The sequence below is a fragment of the Hirundo rustica genome, chromosome 3 (genome assembly GCF_015227805.2).
Source record: "Hirundo rustica isolate bHirRus1 chromosome 3, bHirRus1.pri.v3, whole genome shotgun sequence".
NCBI classification, from domain to species: Eukaryota; Metazoa; Chordata; class Aves; order Passeriformes; family Hirundinidae; genus Hirundo; species Hirundo rustica.
Window position 1 is genome coordinate 18,304,708 of NC_053452.1, and position 24,760 is coordinate 18,329,467.

General features: G+C 45.1%; 1 protein-coding gene across 4 annotated transcripts; it reads right to left on the reverse strand.

Moving 5' to 3' along the window:
• Positions 1–22,879, reverse strand: EPHX1 (epoxide hydrolase 1). Of its 4 annotated transcripts, none has more exons than XM_040059647.2 (9): positions 22,775–22,879; positions 11,552–11,736; positions 9,956–10,136; positions 7,538–7,765; positions 6,587–6,716; positions 5,755–5,969; positions 3,601–3,709; positions 2,505–2,630; positions 1–1,045 (listed from the first exon to the last, which is right to left on the reverse strand). In XM_040059647.2, exons 2-9 carry the CDS (start codon positions 11,729–11,731, stop codon positions 820–822), a joined length of 1,395 nt encoding a protein of 464 aa, XP_039915581.1. In that variant the 5' UTR covers positions 11,732–11,736; positions 22,775–22,879; the 3' UTR covers positions 1–819. The 4 variants fall into 4 exon arrangements, with proteins under 4 accessions (XP_039915581.1, XP_039915582.1, XP_039915583.1 ...); XM_040059648.1 differs by lacking the exon at positions 22,775–22,879 and adding an exon at positions 22,264–22,634; XM_040059649.1 differs by lacking the exon at positions 22,775–22,879 and adding an exon at positions 22,364–22,547.
• Positions 22,880–24,760: the final 1,881 nt, after the last annotated feature.

Consider the following 24,760-nt stretch of genomic DNA (forward strand, 5'->3'; position numbering starts at 1 on the left):
TTATTAAAAAATTTAATGCACTTTTTCTTTTAATTTTGAATCCATCAGGTTTTTATTCTTTAGTAAGAGGTGTTTGCAATACCCTGCCAAAGCAGTGCAAAGCCACAGTGTGTTGAGCCTAGCTAGGGCTATGATTTAAGTTGAGTACAAATTCACTGCAGAGCTGGGGCTGTAGTTACTCCTACCCAGCCCCTCCTCCTGGACTGAGCCACAGGCACCTGTGTGTTTCAGCTGCTCCTCACATTTCCCAGGAGCCTGGCACAGGGCAGCCCAGCTTCTTCACAGCCAGGAGGTTTTTACAGCCCAGGCTGGAAGAGAAAAGCAGCCAGCAGAAGGCAGTTTAAACATTCTGTGGATCAATGCTGATTGATGTGCTCATGCAAGTAGATCCTGCCAGGCTGCTCCCCACTCTTTATGTGAGGAACTTCATACTCACAGCAACTCAAATTTTACTGCTGCCATGAAAAAAAAAGCCTTTCATAACAATTAAACTATTACTAGGTACATTTGTAGTTGTGAGATCTATTTTTCAATCTCAAAGCAAGAGTCAAGACTACTACAGAACATGTTTTAGAAAATACCCAGGTACTCTTCATGCTACTTTCTTAGCCTAGATGAACAACAACAACAAAAAAAGGCACAACCCAAAATCCATTGGTTCCCATGGCAGTATCTCATGGAGAAACACTGCATTTTTCTTTCTGTCCTTGCTCACATTTGGTCAACAATAAAATCTAATTCAATGGATTACAGTAAACTTAGTAAGCCCTGTACACGTGCTAAGCTAAAAGTAATTACCCCTGCTGTTTCCTAGGGAAGTTAGTCCCCTTTCTTTTTCCAGAGTTGCTCTTTCTCTACTTTGTCAACAAATTGCAGAATATCCTTAGCAAGAAGTTCAGGCTCCTCGAATGCTGCGAAATGGCCACCTCGAGGCATGAAGTGGAAGGAGATGATGTTGGTGTATTGCTTCTTGGCCCAAGCCTGGGGTGTGTGCAGGATTTCATTAGGGAAGGAGGCAATGCCAGTGGGTACCTGTACTGTGACCCTGAGAGAGGAGAGAGGATCACTGTAATCTTCCAAACACTTAAATCTGCAATAAATCAAAAATCCAAAGGAAATGTTCCTAAACAGTCGGGCACATTCTTGTTAGTCATTAAAATTTTGACTTCCAGATCCTAAAACCGAAGACAACACTCTAATTCCTAGGAAAAAAAAACTTGCAGTTGTTTTTGGGATTTTTTTGCAGTGATGTTAAGGCAATTTTGCAAGGGATCCAGAGCACGAGGCTCAGAAGCATGGAAATGGAGAGGAGAACCCTAGGAGGCGGTGGACAGCAAATTTCCTCTTCCTGCACAAAGGGCTCAATTCGAGGGGCAAGCACCCAATTTGGTAAGAGCTGGAGAGGTATTTACAGAGAAGATAAAACCACTCCAATATGCCAAGCCTGGCAGGACAACTGGAGGGTAGGCAGGAGAAGAATGACTTCCTAGGGGGAGAAAAGAGAGGGATACTGATAATCTAGACTAGTTTGGAAGCAACATTTCTGTAAGTGAGACTATACCTTGTAAAATAGCTATTGCTTTTAACTGGCACAAATGCACACTACCAAACATTCTGCACATTAGGAAGTGGATCTGAGGGATGTGAATGATCTGGGCTTGCTGTACGAGCCACGTTTTCTAAGTTTAAGTATCCCATACACATAAACTACATTGTCAGAAGTGACAGACTTTAAAATGTAGATACAAAAAGTGTTTGGCATGTAGCCACTGGAAGCCTGAGGTCAGAATTTTACACAAGACTCTGAGACTCTGTCCTCTAGGCACATAGAAGTTCACACAGCTCATCTCATGCAGGCAGAACCAGAGCAAGATACTGCCCACAGCATGGCCACAACGGCTTCAGGAACTGAGTCAGCTTCCTGGGAGCATCATTTCACAGCTAAATAAATACCATGGCACTAAGCTGTGCTTGCAGATACCTCGGGGCAGGTTTAAGCCTTCACTCATACGCGAGCTGACACAAGTACATGCATCCAAACTGCTGTCTGAAGAGTCTGAGCAGCAGCAGGCACATCAGGCCCACTGACTCCCGCATGATGCAGTTTGTCAGCAGGCTGAAGCTGCTTCCAAAGGAAGGACTTAAGCCTTTAGCAGAAACAGGCAAAGTGGGGCCAGAAAAGTACTAAAACTACAGCCAACTAAACTAAAGAAAACTGACTGCCTGACTCAGTCACAGGCTGATTTAGGAACTGAAATAAAATCGGGAAGTAGATGGATACAGCATGAATGGGAGGCCCTCCAGCAGTGCCTCCAGTCAGAGATCCTCTGATTCCTACCTAAGCACCGTGTTTTCCCAGCACAGAACAGCAACTACCTGGTCTGTCTTGCAGAGGAATACTGTGATAGAACAGTGGATTTCCTCAGCATTCAGAAATCTGTAAGGCATGCAACTACAAAATTAAGATCAGGGCAAAATAATTGAAGAGAAGAAGCCACACTTACTTTTCATGTTTCTGTGTGCCTATCCCCTTCTGCAAGTTTTCTTTGTAGAAACGCATGGAGGAGACAATGCAGCCTGACACCCAATAGATCATGACATTGGTGAGCAGATCATCCAGGCTGAACTTCCTGAAGAGGCAAGCCCAAGAGATTGCTTAATTAGAACCGAAAACTGATTTGCATCACTGTAGCAGGGACTTGATTTGGTTCGGTTGTAAGGGGAAAAAAAAAGTTATAGGAAAAAAAATAGTGGTTAAGAGTGGAGAGGTGAAGTTATCACTCCCCCTCTGTCTGCCAGTGACCAATTAAGGATGCTAAAGTCTTTCAGACACAAACTGGGAAGTCACATTTTAACTCCTACACGGAAGGCAGATTCCAACAAGCACCTTATGCTCCAGCATGGCTGTCGCTCCTGTCCATAGACTGGGAGGGTGGGAGCAGAGCAGCACATGCAACAGCTTGTGCCATTTATTAACGATCATCTGAAACGCCACCGTGAGCCTTCAACAGAGCCCTGACACACCAACATGTGCTGTAAACAGGGCACGTTTCATCTAAAATTATTAGCTGTATGCAGTGCAAACATTCCATGCAAATCTGCTGCCACTGGGCCCTTCCAAAGCATGCCCCCTCTCTCCATTCCTGGCAGGTAGTTCTCAAAGGGGATTTCAGCTCTGATTTCTGCTGCACACTAAACATAATCCATTATTAGCAAATGGTGGGCAGATGAAGCAGTAACAATCAATCCAAAGTCAAGTCACAGAGAGTTAATTGTTAGTGTTACAATGAATCATGAGTTGCTGGCATCTTAATGTGGGTTAAACTTTGGATTTTCTGTCCTAATGAGATTCTTCCCCATAAGTCAGTTTTTAATATCCAGGAGTTGCAGGGTGTATTTTTTTCCCAGGAGATTGACATGGGAAGGGAATCCATCAGCCTGCATGGCCTGTTTGCCTCTCTGTGTGCTGGAGTGCAGCCCTGCACCACCTGTGGTCACAACAGGCTCCCTGAGGTGTGAGGTGATCACTTCAGACAGACCCCTTCAGCTGTGACTGGGCTCAGTCACCTCATCCAAAATGGCAGGAGAGAAAGGGCTTACCTCTCTAGTCCTCCATCCTCTAGATTCTGGAATTCTATATCAGTCCATGAAGAAAACTTCTCCAAGATGTATGCAGCCAGTCCCACAGGAGAGTCATTCAAACCACAGCCTGTAAAGGAGGAGGAAAACTGAACTATAACTGATACCCAACTACAGAACTCAGAGTGTCAGAGAAGCTGCCTGTTATAATACAGGGGATGTAACTTTACAAAGCTGTTCCATCAGCTGCTTTCTTAAACAAATAAAATAGTACAATGAGTTGGAGCCATTTAATGCCAAATCATAAACTGAAAGTATCTGCAAACCAGCAGGCTCCACATTAGCTCACACTGAATGTTTTTTGAACTGATGTAATAGTATTGGATTTTTGCTGGCTTTTCTTTTTTTCTGGTAAGCTAATAAGATTAAGCTCTATGTGCCAAGGAGGGTTTGCTTCCATTAATCTGGAAGTTGTCATGTATTAAACAGCATTACAGAGCCAAACCCCACATGCCTACACATGACCAGGAGGATTTGCAGCATTATCTAACAGCAAAAACATTTTAAGGATTATTAGAAAGGCCTTAAGGAACAGCAAGGCTCTACTAAATGGTCCATCTTCTGAATTAGCAATAGCAACTGCCTTCATGTAGAACAAGCCCTCACATTGATTTTATAGTTTGCTCTTCTTGGACAGAAAGAACACACCTGCGCTTGGAACTCTGACCACACATCCTAGTGCGGTGAAACACAGGGACCATAAACTGTCCCAGCTCCTCAGTAAAACATGAGAAAAAGCTGTGCCCAAGGAGCAGCAACATATTTGAAGTTCCACCCATGTAACCCAGCCTTCCAGGAAGGTGCCTGACACTGCAGCTGGCACAATTTCATCAGTAATTGCTATTTAAATGTGACAGTGGAATTTCAATTATTAAGCAACTACTATTGATAACTGAAATAGCAAGTGTTTGAAAAAAGCTCTGTTGAGCTCTTTGCAGATGTGCTGGACATGAGAAGCAATAGCCTGTTCTCATCTACTCACTGTGAGTAGGGTGCATCTGTTTACATAGAGAAAAACTGACACTGCTCCTCAGAGCGCTTGGAATGCAGGAATTTCTGTCAGAAATTTCTTCAGTGTTTTCCTCCTCTCAGGAACCTGCCACTGCCCTGCTCCTCCCTTCTTTGTCTTTTGGAGAACTGCAGAAATGCTGCAGCTCCCAAAGCATGACCTGCCTGCTGGTTCCCCCTCTGCACAGTCTGCTCTGACAGACCACACATGACTGATGAGGACAAGAATCAGCCAGAATTCTGACTGAGAAGGAGCATGGCTTGGGCATTTCAGATATCAGCTTCCCTCTCCTTCCTAAAGCACGAAAGACGGGCAATTTTTAGAAACCAAGACTTAACGGAAACAAAATTATTTTAAATCCATACAATTATCCTTTTGCCTACACATTTTAAGAGCATACCTGCCTCTGTAGGTAAGCTTATGGAAAACCATTAAGAAATATTCCCCTTAGCTACGTTTTTAATAAAATCCATCAGTGAATTGCTGCCGCACCAAACTAAAATGTAGTCAGCACTCCTGACTCAGTTGTCCAATTCAGTCACAAAAGACGTTTTTAAAATAGAAACACTTAATACTCAGATAGATAAAGTAGTTAAACCATCTGAGTGACTAGCTTATCTAGAAAGAACTTTCATAGCTACAATTTTTTTTCCTTGAAAGTCTGCAAGTGATTCAGAACAATGAGTAAAAGTAAATTTGATTTTATTTCTCAGGTATTACTTATCGCTATAATAAATAAGCTACATTGTGTGCTGAGACAGCTAAAAGCTTCCTGTAGTTTACATTATTTGAATGTGATCCATCCTCTGAGAAGAAATTAACTTTTGCTCTCAGCAGAGCTGCATTTGAAATGGTATTACAGTCCCCAGTGATAGCAGAAGTGGAAAAATATTAAACAATCTATTTTATTTATCAAACCTGGAAAATTAGGTCAGTGGCACTTGAAGCATGCTCAGTTTGGATGTGCAGATACACGGCAAAAAAATAATATTTTCTGCATATTTTAAGCAGTACATTTTGTTTCTATGAAAGTACAGCTAAAGGGAAGAGACTTAGGTATTCCGAGCTCAAACAAGGTTGTGGGGTTTTTTGTTTGTTCGTTTTACCAACAGTATCCGGCTTCGTAGCCTGTATGTGAGCGTAGCCAGACTCAGACAAGATCCTGTAGAGCCCTTTTTTCAAGAAGGGGAACATCCTCCTGACATCTTCATCCTGGAATCCAAAGAGCCCTGGGAAGTACCGGCCCAGCAGGACGGAGAGCAGGTGAGTGAGTCCCAGCCGCGAAACTGAGACCATATTTAAATGGAGACCTTTCACATGGCTGAAGACAAAAACAGAAAAACCCCACAAGTAAACAAAAAATTCGAAGTTGTATTTAGAATCATAGAAAACCCCGAGTTGGAAGGGACCCACAAGAATCATCAAAGTTCAACTCCTGGCCCTTGACAGGACAGCCCCAAAAATCTCATGTGCCTGAGAGCATTGTCCAAATGCTTCTTGAACTCTGCCAGGCTTGGTGCTGCGACCTGTAACATTTAAACTGTTACTAACAACAGTGGATATGAACTCCAGCCTGTTAATTACACCACGACCTCAGCTGCCCTTTGCAGTGTGGCTTTTCACACAAAAATGCCAAGTCAAAGGGTCAGCTGTCAGTAATCAGCACACACTCCAGGCCACCAAGCCACAAATCCTCCTTTGCTTTCTTTACCAGTACTTGTCCCACTCCAGACCTCAGCAAGGCCACTACAAAACTACTGCACAACTGCTTGAAAGAAAAAAACATTTCATATCAACTAAGGTATGTAAGTTTGGACCTTTGCTTAACCCTGAGCGCCAAGGAGAGAAACTACACAGCGAGGACTTGGGCAGGAACTCCCAAGTGCACAGGAAATAGCTATTCACAGAGGAAAACAGCTGCACCAAGGGGGTACTCACTTGGGAGCTATCTGGGCCAGGTTGGTGCAGATGAGCCAGCCCCAGTCACCACCCTGGGTGTAGAACTCATTGAATCCCAGTCGGAGCATCAATTCATAAAAAACAGAGGCAGCGCTCACGGAATTGAAGTCTGCATTAAAAGAAAAGAACACTTTTGCTGCATTAATTCCACCCGCTCTTCCGACCCTGCAGCACTGATTCTCCACATCAAGGCAACGTTCAAGCTCCTCAAAAGCTACAAGTTCATTTCTCCTCGCCTGGCTCTATGGAAGCCCTTGCTCAGAATCCAAGCACAGAGAGCAAGCAGAAACCATGAGGAGGGTGAACTCCAGCCTTTGTTGCAGACCCCTCCACTGCTCTGAACACTGACCATGAAAATTGTAGCCAAGGAAGCAGAGAACCCAACCATCCCCACTTCATTCACCTGCACATGCAATGAAATACTAAACTCAGTATCACTCTAAACACTGCCTTGCTTCAATCTGCTGCAGCTTGTGTTTGTATAACTCAGAGCACAAGCTGAGCAAGCAGGTATTTGGCTGCAATCTGCCATGTGAATACACGAACTGTTTCGTTTCAGCTCTTCCTTCTCACCTGCTTGTACGCTGCTGTCGAATATGGATGCAAAACACCCAAAAGGAACAGTAATAAATTAAATTTACCCTGCCCGCTCACTCACAGACAATTCATGGATACAATTACTACCCTTGAGTTGCCACTTCATAGCTTTTTATGTTTCTTTTAAAATTATCTACACATTGCTCCAGAAGCTAGCCAGTGATGTCAGCCGAAGTCCCCCCTCATCTCCCTCCTCCCACACGACACACAGGATCTCTGTTCCCTCACTGGGAAAACAAGAAGTGTGCAACAGCAGTCGCTGTTCTGCTAACAGAGGCTGCCTCACTGTCAGACTGGGCTTGTGGGGGTTCAGTTTCTCCTCCTGTGTCATACCTTTTTTGTGAGGTGCTTCTGAGAAACCATAACCAGGGATAGAAGGGCAAATGACTTCAAAGACGTGCTCATCACCGAGGCCGTGGCTCGCCGGATCCGTCAGCAGAGGGATGATTTTGTAAAACTCGTAAAATGAGCCAGGCCAACCATGAACCATCAAGAGTGGCTTTGCAGCCTGGCCTTCAGGCAAGCGAGGAGGCTTTACGTGAACAAAATGGATATCAATGCCTATAAAAAGAAAATCATTAATTAGCACGCCCAAATTTACCGTGACACTGAAACTAATCACAGAACAGATCACGAATAAAAGCTTTTCTCCAGTCCTGGTTTTTGGTGAGCGTGCAAACACACTGCACCTCTCTGGATACATTTACCCAAGGACCTGAAAGTACTTTATAATGGGCAATTAAGCATCACAGCAGCCAAATGAGGTTGGCTATTTCTGTTTTAAAATAAATTGGCAAATTAAGACATAGAAGTGAAGCAGTCTACCAACGGTAACACAGTGACTCACACGGCTTACAGGCAGACGAGACAATTACATCATTCAGTCCAAGCGCCCTTAAATTTTACCCAAATGTCCCTACACGGCACAGGACAGGCTTCAGTCAGCCAGAGATTTTTCTTCCTGAAAGGCCCACAGTTGCAGCTTGAAGGCACCGAGAGGTAGAGAACGCATCACAACGCGGAGCCGTTTGTTTGGGGGCGTGAATCACTCTCCTCATTTTGTGCATGCCTCACTTTCCATTCCAACGTCTGGCTTCTGCCGCCAGTCGCTGACCCTAAATGCTACACAAAAGGAATTTTAAAAGCCTTCACTAAGTGTTCTCTGTCTGTGGAAGCCTCCTGGAATCAGCAGGTCACACATCTTAACCGCTGATAAATCCATCATGCCCAACTGAGGATTTTATGCTTCGCTAAAAGAGAGTTAAAGTGTTCATTTTTGTAGTTCCTTCCTACCTTTTTTCCAAAGCTTTCAGTACCTCTTAAAGTGAGTAAGCCAAAACAGGAACCTATGTTCTAGTTCCAGTCTCCTGCTTGTTCAGTAAAAGGTAAAATCTGCAGTGTGGTTTCCGTTTTGACTCTTTCCACCAGGAAAGCTCCACACAGCATTGCACTGCCTGCTTCAGGTGAGCTGCACTTCCCCAGACTAACTCAGGGCTTTGTTTTCCAGGAATTTGTTCCCAGCAGAGCCAGAATGCCTCGTTTTTGATGTATTTAAGCATATTTTACTCCCATCAACTCCAGTACACCAGCAATCTCGCCATCTTTCACTGACTTGAGATTTCCCCATCCTTGACACTTCTGTGAATCTCTGTATTCTCTGAAAAGCTTTCAAGTGATGACAGAAGGTAGGAATCTGATACACAGCATGTGTGACCTCGTCTTTTCATACCTCCTCTCTGTAACCTTTCCCAACATGGAAGTTTCCCTTCCCATTGCTACACACAGTGCATTGTCCTTAGCTGCTTCTCCCTTTCTTGTCTCAGATGGTGCTTTTTTCTTCTTTTTTAAGGGAAGACTTTCTGGTTTAATCTTCTCCAGCACTAACCATCATTTAAAGAAAAGAAATGCTTTAAGCTCGAACCCCTGCATAGCACCACTTACTGTGCCAAATCCATTTAAGATACTATGGCAAACTGCACCATTTGAAACAACACGCAATTATGGGTGCAAGAAAAAACATAACAAAAGGCTCTGTTGAGGTTAAATTTTGCAGTCATGAGAGACAATTGCCTGCTGTGCTCTAGATCTACAACTGGACCCAAGCACCACCCTAGATCAGGCATTTTAAAAAGCCCAGCCTGACCAAGCTCCAGCACCAGCAGACCTTGGCTTGAACGGACTCTTTGGAAAGGCGCAGTGTGCTCTGGACGGAGAGGAACCATTCCCTCCCACCTGGCAGCACATCAGCCCCAGGGAACGGCATGGTGCATTCCTAGGCCTGGGGATGCTTGAAGAGGTGCAGCAGAGCGCATCTGCCCTGCCAGGCAGCGACAACCTGCCCGGCTGAGGAGCGCTGCCGGGCTGATGGCTTCCCTGTGACACCGGCAGCTGGGCAGCTCCACGGAGCGTGAGGAGACATCTGGGGGAGTTTCTGCATGACTGCATGCGAGGCAGGGAACATGTGTACATCTGAAGATCCATTTCTGCTTCCAAACACCCGTGCTTGGCTCCTGTTAACACCAGCTGACAGCCCGCTCATGCACAGGGAATTCCATTTGTCATTCCTTGTCCTAAAGGCTCCAGTTACAATGAAGGAATTCCCTGCTCCTTCAGCAGTGATGCCAGTGATCCAGACTGTGGCAGCCAGGGAGGGAAAGCCCTGTGACACCACCAGAGCCTTCTTCCTACCAACTTCCCTTGCAGACAAATTTACCTATTGCTGTTTATATTTTAAAGGGAAAAGCCACGCACCTTGAATCTTTGTTTTGAATTGCGGGTACTTGTTGAGGACTTCAACTTGTTTCTTCCAATTGAACTGGTTTTTCCAGTAGGACACAACCTTCCGGAGATGCTCCGAGTTAGTTCCATAATGGAAGCAACTGTTCTCCAGTGGCTCAGTGAATCGAGCCTGGTCAAGTCTCCTAAATAAATCCTACAGGGAAAAAGAGAGAAGAGACATTCAAAGCACTTGTGTCTGCTGTCTTGGGCTGTGCATAGTTTCTAGTTATTCCCACGTGAAACGAGAACAATGGAAATAACATCTCTAATTAGACCCCTGTGCCTTTTGCTGATGCTCCATCAGCTGTTCCTGTTCCTTTCCTCCTCCAGATCGCCTCCTTCCTCTTCCATTCACAGCTGTCCTCAGCCTTTGCTCCGCAGGGCTGCCTAACCTGCCTGCCAGGCTGAGAACCACACAGGGCAAGATGCTCTGCTGGCACTGCTGTGGCTTCAAAGGGGAAGTCCTGCTGCCTTTCCAGGGCACTTTCCTCACACACAACGCATGGATCTGGCCCAAACCTTTTGCTTTCCTTTCCAAACCCAGCGGTGGGAAGTCCTCACCAGGAAACGTTCAGAAGGATTTTGCATAGACAGGAAGTTGGTGAAACTAGACTGAAATAAAGTTTGCCGATCTGGAATAACGATGACGGTCACCTTCCCGCTGCACTTCAGGGCTACGGGGGATGCTGTGACACTGCAAGGTCACTCCAAAACCACTCAGTAGGGAAGGACAGCCAAGAGCCCCTTCCTACTGCCAACAGAACCACAGAGGAGCTGAAAGGCAGGTCTGGAAATCTAATCCTGCTCAATCGTTTTAAAGTTAGAAATTATCCATCTTAGTGTCTGCATCGTAAGGGGAAGACGTAATGGAGACCAGTGTCCCCTGATATTACTAAGAAGGGCAAGCAAAGCGTTAAAAAACCCAGGCCTTGCTGAGAAATTAGGAATCTATTATAAATTAATAATATGAGCAATCCCTTGAGTATTGTTTGAACCATGACTCCACAAAGATCTATGAAATCGTTCAATCCCTGGCTTAAACACACACAATCAAAATCTTTCTATCCACCAAATTCTGCAACGTACGTGTTTACTGTAATTACCACAGTAATTTAGTGTTGACCAAAGTAGACCATTAATTACAGAAGAATCAGCATCCAACACAGCTGCAAACATAAAGCAGTCAAGAAAATGAGGTATTTGTAATCGCTTTGGAAAGAAAGGGGGAAAAAAAAAGACATTGTTCTTATTCTGGTCTACACAAACTGAGGAAAATGCACAAACAGAAAAACAGAGTTGAGTAATCTGTAATATGATTTTTATGTTTATTAGGCTTTGCAGAGTAGGTTCATTTACCGGCAATCATGCAAGAGCCGGCTGAGAACAAAATACTTATACAGTGAGATCTGCCTATTCATACCTGTCTTCTGAAGTACCAAAAAATCCCTTCCCCCAAGACCTGGACATCACTGGCACTCTGTTGGTTCAATTTAAAAATTACGTCCAAACACGTTCTGCATCTATTTGGCCACTTCTCCCTTCCCTCCCCCAGCACAGAGATTTGCTTACACTCAGCTCTTCCTCTGTAGTCTCCACCTTAAATGGCCGAATACTTGAGTCTTCTTTAGTCACAGGCTTTTGTCCCCTGCCCCACCACCCATCTTTGAAGGGCAGCGTCTCTTCTTTCTTCTTGAAAAAGAAGAAGTAGATGAGGAGCGTCGCCAGGACCAGGAACACCTCGAGCAGCATAATGCCTGCAAGAGAAGAACAGAACTCTGGTGAGCCCGATCAGCTCGGAGGGACACACATTCTCTGGGAAGGCTTCTCCCTTTTTAGACAGGATTCCAGCTACAGGATGTTCTGGCACTCACATGATATCGATATTTCTGTGAAATTCCTGAAATAGAATGTTCTAACCCAGTCAGATGAGGAAGAATTGTTTTAAATAAAAGACACGTAATAAAAACAGTAGTCGAAGCAAGTAAAGAGATTATGTGGCAATTAAATAGGCATTACAATGGAAATATAACAAAACTTAATAATCACAATTATGTAATTCACATTTAATGCCTTCTCTTCCTCTGAAGGTCTAGATTCCCCACAAATCCCAAGGCAGAGCATCTCTTCAGCAAGGCTTACACATCTACTGCTGCAGATTCGGAAGCAAAGAAAAACAAGACATATATTCAGAATAAAAAGTGAACAGCGTGAGGGCAACCCCTTTTACCTCCCAGTCAGCCAGGAAGTGGAGCGGGGATATATTTGCACGACCTTTGAACAGCAGTGCAAAGGGTAGTCAGACCTTCCCTTTCCTTCTCCCTGCGAACTGTTTTAAAGAGAAAAAAGCCCGTGCTCTAAAATGTGGTCACATTTTAGAGACAAAATTCTGTCAAGGTGCAGAACAACCTGATTTCACAGCACATCTGCATATACCCAGCTGCAGGGCTGCTGTGCTTCAGTCAAACAGAACACTTTAACCAAAAAAAAAAATCCATTTTGAATATATTTGGACTGTTTCGTGCTGCAAGTAGAAAAAACACTTAGACTTGTCTTTAATAATTAATGTTTTCAAGCATGCCTGTAAGTGTAAGAAACATTTGTAAGGTGGTTTGGGGAACAGTACTGTCATCATTTTAATGCATAATTTTAAAGAATGTCGTGCTTCAAACACTCATTTGCTGGGGAATTGCTAAGACATCAAGTATTTCAAAACTTCTGTAGGGCAAGGATTGCTTATGACCCAGAACGTCTTCGTTCTCTCTAGAGCCAGAAGGTTTTGTTGGTTTTGCTGCTGCAGAGTAATTTGATACCCTGGAATGGCTCAAAGAGTCATCAGAATGCACCAAATTTACTCCTGGATCAAAACAGGAATTTCAACACAAGTTAACAAGAATCCATAGGATTAGAGCAGGAATGAAATTGAATTAAATCATTTAAGTGCCTTTATGTCACAGGACATATTTTAGTCAGCTTCTTAAGTTTAATTTTCTAATGCCTGACAATAAATAAACAAATAAATGAGTCAAGATAAGCACCCATTAAAACATTTGTAGAGGTCAGGCATTGTGCAGACTGAACAAGCTACCAAAAAAGAAAATCTATTTTTCACACATGCAAGTGCCACAGCCTTGAAAGTGCCTGAGTCCTCAGAGGCTGGAGCTATTGGGAATGATAGGCACTGAAAAAACTTGATTTGTTTATTCGTTTCACTGCTTGTTTTTCTTCACAACGGAGCACAAGGCAACGCTCTTTTCCTACCTTTACAACACTCAGGCCGTAACTTAGCCCAGAATTGAAAAGTTTATCCAATTTCAGCTCGCCTCAGCACACAAACCAATGCAGTTTAGGAGCATCCTGAGCGCAATTAAATTTCACTGCAAAGCAGAACTGGAGGGGCTTCTAGAAACCTCGGAGCACTTTACATAGAAATGATACCTACCACAGCATTTTATAACATTTCTACTCTAAGCCCTCACAGAGAAAAACAGCAACTTCCCTGAAATCACAACACAGCCCGGGCCACGTCTAGACCAGAAGGGCTCGCCACCAGAACCGTGTAAACACCACACAGAAAAATCCAAACGCTCGGCCAGCTCGGACCTGTTTGCAAAGCCCCCCACAAACAGAAGCGCCGCTGGCAGCGCCAGCCCCGTTGCTCAGGCTGGGCTGCCTCCAAAACCAGGGCTCTCCTTCTCCTGCCAGCACAGCGACGGAGGCACGGCACCCAACGCCGAGCTGCTCCGCCCAGGAGCAGAACCTCAGCCAGAAACCCTCACGTCCCACGGCCCCGGAGTGTCCAGAGCTGCAGAACCATTCCTGCTCCCCCCATCCGCTCTCAGGGACGCTCGAGGAAGCAGAACTCTTGCAGCAGGAGACCTGGGGAGGGACTGTGTGCAAATGCGTGTATTTTGCATTTGCCCTGGACCACATGTGGAAAGAACTCTCTGTGTGAACAGACACCCATTTTTGCAGTGAATTCCGAACAGACTTGAGGGTGAGTTCGTTTACAATCCGGTGGTAAGCGCCAAAATCAGCTTCAGGTCTCACAAGAATCCTGTCTTCTACTGCAGACAGTTGGGGCTGGTGACAAATTGATTTGCATGAGATGTCACCCCGACTTGGAAGAAGCCGCCTCTGATAATTGGTCGGATTATTTTTTACTAACGGAGAGAGAGACTCTGTATTCAATCTCCCCCAGATCCCTTGAAAGTGCCTGTAAAATTCCTGATGATAATGAACACGGGGCCCAGAGCTCCAACCGTGTCACATTTTTCTGTGAGTGCCCAGGAAGGGAAGGACCAAGTGCGTCAGCAGCATTTTAACTTGCACCAGTTCACTCAAGGGGATTGTTTTGTGAGGGATGAGCTGCTGGGATGCTCCCACCAAGAGCTCCAGCCTGGGCCCAGAGGAGGCCACTCAGAGCAATGATTTCCCAAGTTCACTATTCAAGCTGCTTCTCTGGAGCTCTTGTGCTGTTCGAGCAGCACAAAGCAGCCTCAGTTGTGATGCATCTGCACCAGAATTTCCTCCGCTAATCACTGCTGAGGTCTGTGGTGGAATGGAAGTTATCAGCCCCTTTACACTTGTTCCACCGTGCAGCAATAGAGCACCGTGAATGTGGAAGGACAAACAGGTGCAATAACACTGTTCTACCCTCCGTTTTCAGAGATGTCAACAACAAAGCGCTGGTGGTTTTATTGTCTCAAGTCCCTTGATGCAACCACACTGGCACGTGTCCTTTATAAACGAGTGCTTCAAAGGGAGCTCATGTTTTGGGTTGGCTTTTTCCTCTTTTTAAATGACCAAAGGCAAGACCTTAGAAGGAAATATTTCCATTTATTCCACGCTCCTGAGGCTCTGAGACTTTGCTGTACCCCAGGGTGGATACTGTTTAGACAACACCTAAATACCTTAGACAGTACTTTTATCCTAAAGAGCTCAAGGAGGAATGCTTTTGGTTTGCTCCTTTCAAAACATGTTTTGAAAGAAAAATGCTGAAATGCAACGGGCCCAGTAAATAGCCCAGAAACAAGCTCTTCCTGAAGAAGGCCAAGCACATCTCGAGAAACATGTTTGCAAGAAAACCCCCAAACCTCCTTACAGCGTCTCACAGTTCCCTGTTGGAAAACTCCTGGACCTTTTTGCATTTTGATTTGTCCTCTGTCTGTGCATTAACATCAGAGCTAAGGGGTCCACGGGAATAGAGCAATTATTATTTACATCAAAGCTATGTCCTGTCTCTTGCTTTGCCTCCGTCGATGCGCAGGAAGACACGCCCCGGAGAACGGCGCTCTTTATTTTCAGAGAGGTCATCAACGAAACAGCTGAATGGTAAAAATCCCCTCTGCTTCTACGAGTAACCATCCATCTCAGCCTTGCAGCATTAGAATCCACCTGAAACATGTTTTTGGAGAAACAAGCAACTGTGCAGGCCTTCAACTTCACGCTGGAAATGCCTTCTGACCAAAACACAACCCGGCTGCAACGAATGACGCGCAACACCCACGGCTTTGAGGGCGCTACCAAACCCTGCCGGGGCTAAACTGCTGCTGCACGGCTGAAGCAAGAGCTGTGGGACTCAGCTGCTTCCAGACACACACCACAGTTCATCGTGGCTTGGGGTTAATAACGTTTTCTCTCTGGGACTGGCTTACCAGCACACTGCGAGGGAGCTCAGAGCACTCTGAGAGACACGAGGTTTATTGATTAATAATTACTCTGCAGGAGAAACAACAGCTCAATTTAGAAGTGACTTCTCTGTTTATTTTTGTTCTCTTACATAAAGTCCCACATCAGGCTTTACCAAGAAGGCACATCTCTGCCACAGCATCTTTGTTTACATCGGTTTGCCCAAAGAGCAGCAATTGCAGATTACTCTTCCCAAGAGACCTGAAGGAAAAACAACCCCACTGAAGGACTTCAAAAACTCATGGCACCTGTAACAGGGTCCCTGAGCACTGCCTCAGCCTAAAAGGGAATAAGACATGGCACAGCCCCCACAGCTTCACCCTCAGTCTATGTCCTGCCATCTCCAGGCATCACATTTTTGCCATCATGTGGCACCAGAAACAGACAGAAAACCATCAAGTCACTCACAGAAGAAAATCTTCCTATTTCTGTAGTTTATGGAGCATTATGACAAGCTTGAAAATAGCTTAGCAACACAGAAATTGCTTTGCCTACAAGTGATAACATCTCCCAGGTGAGCACAAAATGATACATTAACATTGTAGGGGAGGAGGAGAGGCAGGCATCGGATGAAATAAAGCGTCCTACGCAGGAAAGCAAATCAAAGACAGGAAATACAAATCCAACTGAGTTTCTGGCTTGTCTCGATAAGAAATTTAGCATTTACATTTTTTATTGCCACAGGGAGGTGGCACACAATGCTATCTCCAAAACAGCAGGAAGAGATGATATCATCCTATTTTATAATGTTTTTTTCTAGACTGTTCACAATCAGAAATTAGCCAGTACGGAGGGAACTTAATTAGAAGGCTACAAGCGAGGATGAGGTCATGTCCCCAAAGCAGTGAAACTCTCAGGCCTCCCCCAGGAGTGGGGCATGCTGCTCCCAAGACAGGGTTGGGGGTACCCAGCTGAGGAACAGCCCACACCCATGGCACCGAGGCACTGCTCCCACGCTGCTCTTCACCTGCTTTGTCCCTTGGACCACAGGAACAAGCAACAGGGCCAGTTTCAGCTCTGGGGGTGCCCCTACACATCACCCAGATCTTGTGCTTACAGAACCTATCGTTCAGGGCTCATTATTCCCGGGGAGTGGTTGAGCACTTTACACAACACATTCCCATCTCATTTTTCCTACAGTTACAATCCGTTGTTACCTCTCCAGTACTACACTGAAAGCCCACAGGCACCGAGACCCGAGTCTAGCTAAGCATAAAAGAAAAGCAGAATGGGACTAAGCTCACTGTTATCCACTTTGCCTCACCCAGGGGCAGCATATTTATGTAACCACTGGCCAGGCAAAGCTCATATCCCAAGCATTATTTAAAATACTGCATACCACTTTCTTAAGAGGAAGAAACTCAGTTTACAAGAACACATATTTAAGCAACATTACTTGCTCTTGCAAAGCCACGTCCCACACATTCTTCTGTGCTGCTTAAAAACATGATTTGTTTATCTCAATTCTCCTTGTTTGGCTTCTATTATGTTTGGACAGACCCACCCCCTTTCAAGAGTCTAAAAAAAGCCTTTGGGCTACATAAACTCAAACTGACAGAATCCAGCTTGAGATCTGTGTGATGCCCATTGTTGTGATCTAATGACTGGGTGCATGATTCAGGAGAAATGAGATGCACTCTCCATCTGCAATAATTTCTGTTTAAGACTCTGCAGACAGAAAAGCCACAAAAGCATTCTTAAATCAGCACCGTTCAGTCATGATAACTAAGGGTGAAAGAATTGTTCAAACTACCATAATAATGCATTAAGGTTAGATCATGCAAAGACTTTATCCTATTTATCCTGTCCAGCCTTTACTCTATTTAATGACCCTCAAATCCCAGCAAGAACAGGTTTTTTTGCACAGGTGCAGAGAATTGACAATAGCCTTGCATACAATGGAGGGTGAACACAGCTGAAAGCTCTCAAATCTCATCTTCCAGTTAAAAGAGGGAAGGATACCATGCCAGGAACAAGTTTCTTAAACAGTTCTTAGCCACTATCCAACCAACTAAATGACACAGTCCAACAGAGTCCAAACAACATCTTGAGCTTTACTTCAATATTTCATTCCTATGAACAGCACATGGTTCTGTTTTTGCCTTCCACTAGAGTTACTAGCAATAATAAGGTTTACCTCCTCATCCTACACCAGCATCCGTATTTTACAGAGGAGGTGGAAATGAACCAAAAGAGTGAGATATTACAGATAAGGAAATGAGATCGAGGTAATTGTTCCCCAGGCCTTAAAGCAAATTTGGGCTCTGTTTTTAGCTTCACCAAATCCTCCAGTAGTGAAGAGTAAAAGGTTACCCTCCTTCCCTGCCATGGTGTCATTGCCAATGTTTTGCACTCCCTGATCTCCAGAAAAGACCTGTTTTCATCCCAAACTTGGTGCTTGGTGGTACAGCACAGCATGCCCCCTTGTACCTACTGCAGGATCTCCCATTAGTCTAAGTCTCTTAAGATTCCTCCATGGAATCAGAGAGGGAATGATCTTCTCAGCTAGCAGATTTGCAAGCTTACAGCATTAGCACTGTTAGAAAACTGTGTTACTGAAACCTTTAATTATTAAAACATGCAGAATTGACGCATATGTGGTGCTTCAGAGGGGAAAAATAAAAGAGTGGAAGCAGTTTGAGGTACGTAAGAACAAAGTACATGACAATCCTTCTGTTAAAAGAAGGTGTGGAGATAGAAAAGATGAATATAAAGACTGCCAGAGGAATTTTCTGGCAAACTGCAAGACAGATGAGGTGCACATTGTGAAGTCAAATTAGGATTGTGACTCCAAGTAGTAAGGGCAACATGAATGAAAATGTGCTCCTTCCCCAGAGATGTGACTCCCTCCAGCCCCTGTGATGCAAGATGACCTCCATCTTGTGTGATGCCAGACTTCATCTTATCTCTGTGGCACCAGTCTCCCTCTCACCTTTAGGATGAGACTCCATCCTCCATTAGTGAGGATTTCGTGCTTTTTTCTATGATGTCAGATAATTTCTTTCCTCTGTGATGTCGGACTCTCTCTTATCTCTATGACAATTTCTTCCTTTCTCAGTGATGCCAGACTCTCTCTTTAACCTTTGATATCAGACTCCCTCCTTCCTACAGGACACCACATTCCTTCTTACCTCTATGACGTCCAACTCTGCCATACCTCTGTGATGTCAGATCCTTCTCTTCCTTCCTCAAATGACACTCTCTTCTTCCTTCCTGATGCCAGACTCGCTCTTAACCTCTGTGCAACACTCCCTCCTCAACGATGTCAGATTCCCTCTCACCTCCATGATGACAGACTCCTTCCTTCCTTTTTCCATGTGTGATACCACTCTCCCTCTTACCTCTGAGATGTCCAAATCCATCATACCTCTGTGATGCCAGACTCCTTCCTTCCTCATTGATGCCAGACTCCTTTCTTTCTTCATGGTGCCAGACTTGCTCTTCCCTGTGTGAGACTCTCTCCTCCCTCAGTGTGAGATGATCTCAATCCTCTGTGATGTCCAACTTTTCCACATTTCCTCCTTTTCCTCTGATGCCACCATTCCTCCTTCCTCGATGATGTCCGACTCCCTCTTACCTCTATGATGAGACTCCTTACTTCATCTATGATTTCAGATTTCCTTCTTTTTCTAGGACACCAGACTCCCTGGCCACAAAACCTGAATACTCCAAGTATAATGCAAGAAATGTGCAAGACCATGTATAAGATAATCAATTCATTTTGCCTAGAGCTGTAAGTGTAAGAGGAAAATAGGATATTAAAGGTGACTATGGAAACAGGAAGAGATCGAAACTTGTTATCTCTCTACTGAGACTTTGCTCTCAATGAGCAAAGGAACTTTGCATGATGCCAGAGGAGGGGAACAGATGGTAGTCATCATTTTCTGTCAAATAACTGCAACACCAAAAGGATGTGCCAGAGTAAACAAGTAACAAGAACAATTCTTGCTACTTCATCTCTCTCTTAATAACAATATTTAAGTCCCATTTGGATTCGTGGCCTTCATCCAGAAGAGTGCACTACCTGTACCCACCAGATTAGAGCAATTAACACTCTTGATGAAGCGCCCAGGAGGGCTGGGTCCTCCAACAGAGCTTGGGTTTTGATTCACCACACATGGGTGTTTCACCTGAGAGAAAGATTTGTCCTCAATCAGGCAGCAAAGCCCACCCAGGCTGCAGACACAAAACAAACAGGGAGAGCAAGAGTTGTGTGTCTTCGCCACAGAATTCACAAGATGAACAAAATTTGACTGCTGCGTGCAATAAATGTGAGGAGAATTGCTTGAGGCAAAGAAAGAACAGCAAAGCTCAAAAGTTTGCTGAGCCCTTTCTTGTCCCATGGATTACACCTAATAATCTTCCGTGGAGATGTTTAAAAAAAAAAAAAGGCGGAATTTTAGGTAACAGCACACTTTTCAGAGAGGAAACCTAGCAAACAGCTCCTGTTCTTTAATCCAGCAGGATCCCTCCACAAACACGATCACAGGTAATCTCTTCTTTCTGGCACTATCGAAAAGAACAACTAACAAAGCATGGCTACCACAATTCCCACAAAAATATTCCCAGCCCTGCCAATCAGTAAGCATTTAATCAGTAACGGTGTGCTTAAATGTATATAAAACCTGATAATGCTGCTTCAAAAAACCAACCATAAACCCCAGGGTATATTCAAATCACTGTCAGCCATCCTGCCACGTCTAGCATGACCAAGATATTAAAGCAAATGACACTTCAGAAGAAGAGGTTTTGTGCTTTACTATGTATGTAAATACCCATTTACACACACAATTATGCTTTTGATTAAAAATAATGTGTTCAGAGCAAGAATCCAGGACTTTTTCAGCAGTAGTATTCAGAAGGGAAAAAAGTATTTTCAACATTAATTACAAGCAGACCAAAGCTCTTCAGAGAGAAGCAAGATGCTCTACTTTCCAAGTGACTTTTCTTCAGGGACTTACACAATAATTAGAGATCTATTTGCCACATTTGGAACTTGCACTTTAAAGAAGACTGCCCTGGTTCTGGAATTGTGTATGGCATGAAGAAAATACTCTTGCAGGCTCAATGAAATAGTGCACGCTCTGTCACAAAGGTAAGGCCTTACCTCTGCTCATCTGGCCACAGAATTTGAATACTCCATCTATAATGCAAGAAATGTGCATAGGAATACATAAGATAATCAATTTACTTTGCCTAGAGCTGTAAGTTGCATTTCACCTACCACCTCCAGCCCTGCTTTGCTACTTCTCCACTGACAAATTACTTGAGAAACTATTACTGAAGCAACAAGAATCTCTGGGAGTATTACCATTCCAGAATTATAACCCAAACAGTTTCATTTACCTGTTGTAATTACTCAGAACAAATTGGTCCTTCCACTAAGGAGCCCGAGCTTACAAGATTAAGACATTGCCATTTTATACCTAAAAATACTGGGTAGGTCTGAAAGCTTTGTTGAAACCTTAGATAAAAAAAAAAAAAAAAAACCCAAGCTGAAAAGAATGGTATTGCCCTACAGAATGACCAAATACTTACAGTACAGTAAATCAATGGGGGGCAAAAAAGCCTTTTAAAACACCTAGTAATCCAAAACCTATTTTGGGCAATTCACACAGCCAAACTGCATGTGGATTCTGGCTGCACTGGTGTATTACCAACTGTGCTCTATTTCAAATTATTTACTTCAATGTTATGATCAGACAAAATAAAATAACAAACTCTGGGAAAAATAACAAGCCAGCAGAGTTTAAGCAAATCACACACAAGTTGTTATATGAATTCAGACTGGAAAAGATGCAGAACAAAGAGCCATTAACTTGACACCGTGCCAGGACCTTCCCCACAAAGACCTCAGCTCTGACAAAGATCTAATCCCTGTCCTTGGACAACTTCAACTGTGGATTGATTTTCAAAGCTGCATAATTGCTTTTGGGGCCTATCTTCCATCGATTTTCAGTAAGCATTAGCAATCTTTGCACTCAAGCCTCAGCTTCAGCTTACTTCAAACAGGAGCAATATCCGCTTCAGGGGAGAGGCACGGCATCTCCAAAGAGTAGTGCCAATCAAAATATGAACCCTGTTTTTGTGGCTCTCTGAGTAACTTTGAGACATTGGCTTCTAAGACCGATCCTATCTTGTAGGTTCACCTAAAATTACTAGGCAATTTCTCTTATTTTAGATAAAGCTAGGCTAGGAAAAAAAAGGGAAGAGAAAGGAGCCTAACTCAATAGAGTTGGAAAATTAAGCAATGCATTCGATAATGGTATGTTTTATCTCCTGGGCAATCAAAATTCCAGCTGAATTCCGACAAACTAAACCCAGCTTGTGCACAGAGTTCATAATTTGCTTAGTCTTTGCAGATTGTTCAGTTATGCAACAAAATACGGGCATTAAACTTACGAGGTTTTCTTCTCATGCCTAAAACGCTTGTTCAGCAAAGGGAATTATGCATAAAGTACTCAATCAAACCATTTTCAGGTCTGGAAAAACTATCCATATGTAAATAAAACTTCAATTTCATACCCCCATTTAGAAATAAGCAAATTAACCAAACCGAAACCATACACATGCCAATAGTTAAAGCCACTTACTCTAACTAAACAGGGAAACTTGGTCACATTCCCGAGGAACGCTAAATAAAATTGTTGTTTCCACAAGCAACTGCTAAGTCCCGCTTATCAGGGACCTTACCCTGGAAAAGCACCCCTGGCTCCAGCGAGCTGCTGGGAACGCCACATACGCTCCCCTACCAGGAATGCAGACCAGGGCCTTCCTGTTCCCGAAAGCAACAGCAAGTCCGCAGCCGAGCCACTGCGTTATTCACACGTTATTCACAATTCCCTCTGTCGGGAATCCGCGGAGCAGCAGCTGCGGAGCACCGCGCACTCCGTACATCTCCGGCATTTACGGACCTTCGGCGCGGCGCCCGCGGGCTTGGACACACGGAATCGCTTGGAAAAGCGGATTCCTTTATGCACGCGAAGCTGAAGCTCCTCTTCCCGTCGGGGCACCGCTCACATCCCGCCGGGGAACTTCCCAAGCCCAGCCCGTCCCGCCGCACCGCGGCCCCCCCATCCCGGGACCGCGCCCCGCCGCTCTCACCTGCCGGGCCGGGCCGGGCCGGGCTGGAGCGGGCACCGCGCTCCCCGAGCCTCCCGAGCCTCCCGAGCCGCCGGGGCCGCCCCCGACCCGGCCCGGCCCGGCCCGGCCGTGCCCCCGCTCCGCAGCCCGCCGGGAGATGTAGTCCTGCAGTCCCGTAGTCCTGCAGTCCTGCAGTCCCGTACTCCCGCAGTCCCGCACTCCCGCAGTCCCGCCGGGGCCGGGGCGGAGGCTCCGCAGCTGCTCCCGGAGCGGCGCAGGTGCCGCAGGTTTGTGCCCGCACAGCCCCGGGCGCGGGGCTCCCGGAGCGCCCCAGGCTGCGCACGCTGACCCCGGCAGGATCAGGGCACGGCCGGGCAGCGCTGTGTGGTGCCACCTGGGAGCCGCCCACGGGGCTTCCAGCCGGGCTCACCGGCGCGGAACTCGGGAGATACACGGACCGTGCCCAGCAGAAGGAACGCGCCGAAAATGCGCCAAGCGGGGCTGCTTGTTCTCTGAAGCCGCGTTCTCCAAGGCCTGTCTTCCAAACTTCGGCAGAGAGATCTAAACAAGCCCCAGAAGGTCAAGCTGTAGCAACTCAGCCCACCGGGAAAAACATACAAGCAAATATTAAATTCTTCATCGTCTCTGAGGTTTTTCCTTTCAATCTCAGTTTTCAGCTATCACTTCACTCCTAAAATCCAATCTTCTTTTTTCATCACCTCCATGCCATCACAGCTCCTGTTTGGATTGTTGGGGTCTCTGTGATCACAGATAATGATTCCTTTCACGTCTTGTAACCTCTTCAGCCCAGTCATCACAGTCTGCTCAAGCAATCCTTTGCCCAGAGCCTTTGGTGCAGCTCTCACGCTCTTTTGTTATGAGCAACAATAGTGCCTAAATTAAAAAATAGTCTTCTTTAAAGCAACATGTCCCTAAAGTGTTCTGAAGTCAATTTAGTCCTTTTTTGTTGTTTTCTTCTTCCACACCAAACGTGCTGGCTGAGTTCCACCCCTTTTGGGGCATCTATCTTTACAAACTGCTCCGTACTATTTTTCTTGAGACACCAAAAGCATTGGTAGCAGTCCATCTTCTGTAGGACTACAGGGATTTCACTTACATACAAATAAGACTGTGTTGAATTTCACAGCAAACATAACTTCTATAGGGTGAAAGTTAAAAATGCAACTGTGTTGTGTGCCAGGGTCATAACCCTTTATTGCAGCTACCACACAGATCCTTGTCACTGTTTAACCCCAGCTGGCAGCCAAGTGTCACACGGTCACTCACTCACTCCCCCACCAGCAGGATCAGAGTGAGAATCAGAGGAGTAGAAGTCAGAAAACTCATGGATAGAAATAAAGACGCTTCAAGAGGTAAAGCAAAAGATGCACATGCAAGACAAGAGGAACAAGGAATTAATTCCCTGCTTCCATGGGCAGGCAGGTGTTCAGCCATCTCCTGGAAAGAAGGGCTCCATCACACGTAGCAGTTACTGGGGAAATCAGTAACTCCAAATGCTCACCCCCTTTCTCCTTCTCCCCCCAGCTCTATAGGCTGAACACAACGATGCCCTGTGGCTGGAGCGTCCCTTTGGTCGGTGGGGGTCAGCTGTCCTGGCTCGGTGCACCCCCAGCTCCTGGTGCACCCCCAGCCCGCTCACTGCTGGGTGGGGTGAGGAGCAGAAGAGGCCTTGACTGTGTGCAAGCACTGAGAAACAATAACAAAAACATCTCTCTCTTATCAGTTATGCCACACTGGTTTCAGCACAATCCAAAATAGCTCCATACCAACTGCTGCAAAGAAAATTACCCCACCCAAAGCCAGCACAATACTCTATTTGACTATTTTAACTAATGAAAATTTGCATTTCTTCTGTCCTCCATTTGTTATAAGGATGCCAGTTCCAATCTCCAGTTAGTGACTCCAGCCTCTGTAACTTGCTGAAGAGGTAATGTCGTACTTATCCAGGCTGGCCCATGTTCTGAAAACAGGTGTGCCTGGTCATCC

What these genes read in the sequence shown, in the direction of transcription:
- EPHX1 (XM_040059647.2), bottom strand. Translation starts at nt 11,731, where the DNA reads ATGCTGCTCGAGGTGTTCCTGGTCCTGGCGACGCTCCTCATCTACTTC. An exon ending in AGAAGCACCTCACAAAAAAG is followed by an intron (nt 6,717 to 7,537) that starts GTATGACACAGG and finishes CTTTTAATGCAG; the next exon opens with ACTTCAATTCCGTGAGCGCT. An exon ending in CTGGCCCAGATAGCTCCCAA is followed by an intron (nt 5,970 to 6,586) that starts GTGAGTACCCCC and finishes TTTTGTCTTCAG; the next exon opens with CCATGTGAAAGGTCTCCATT.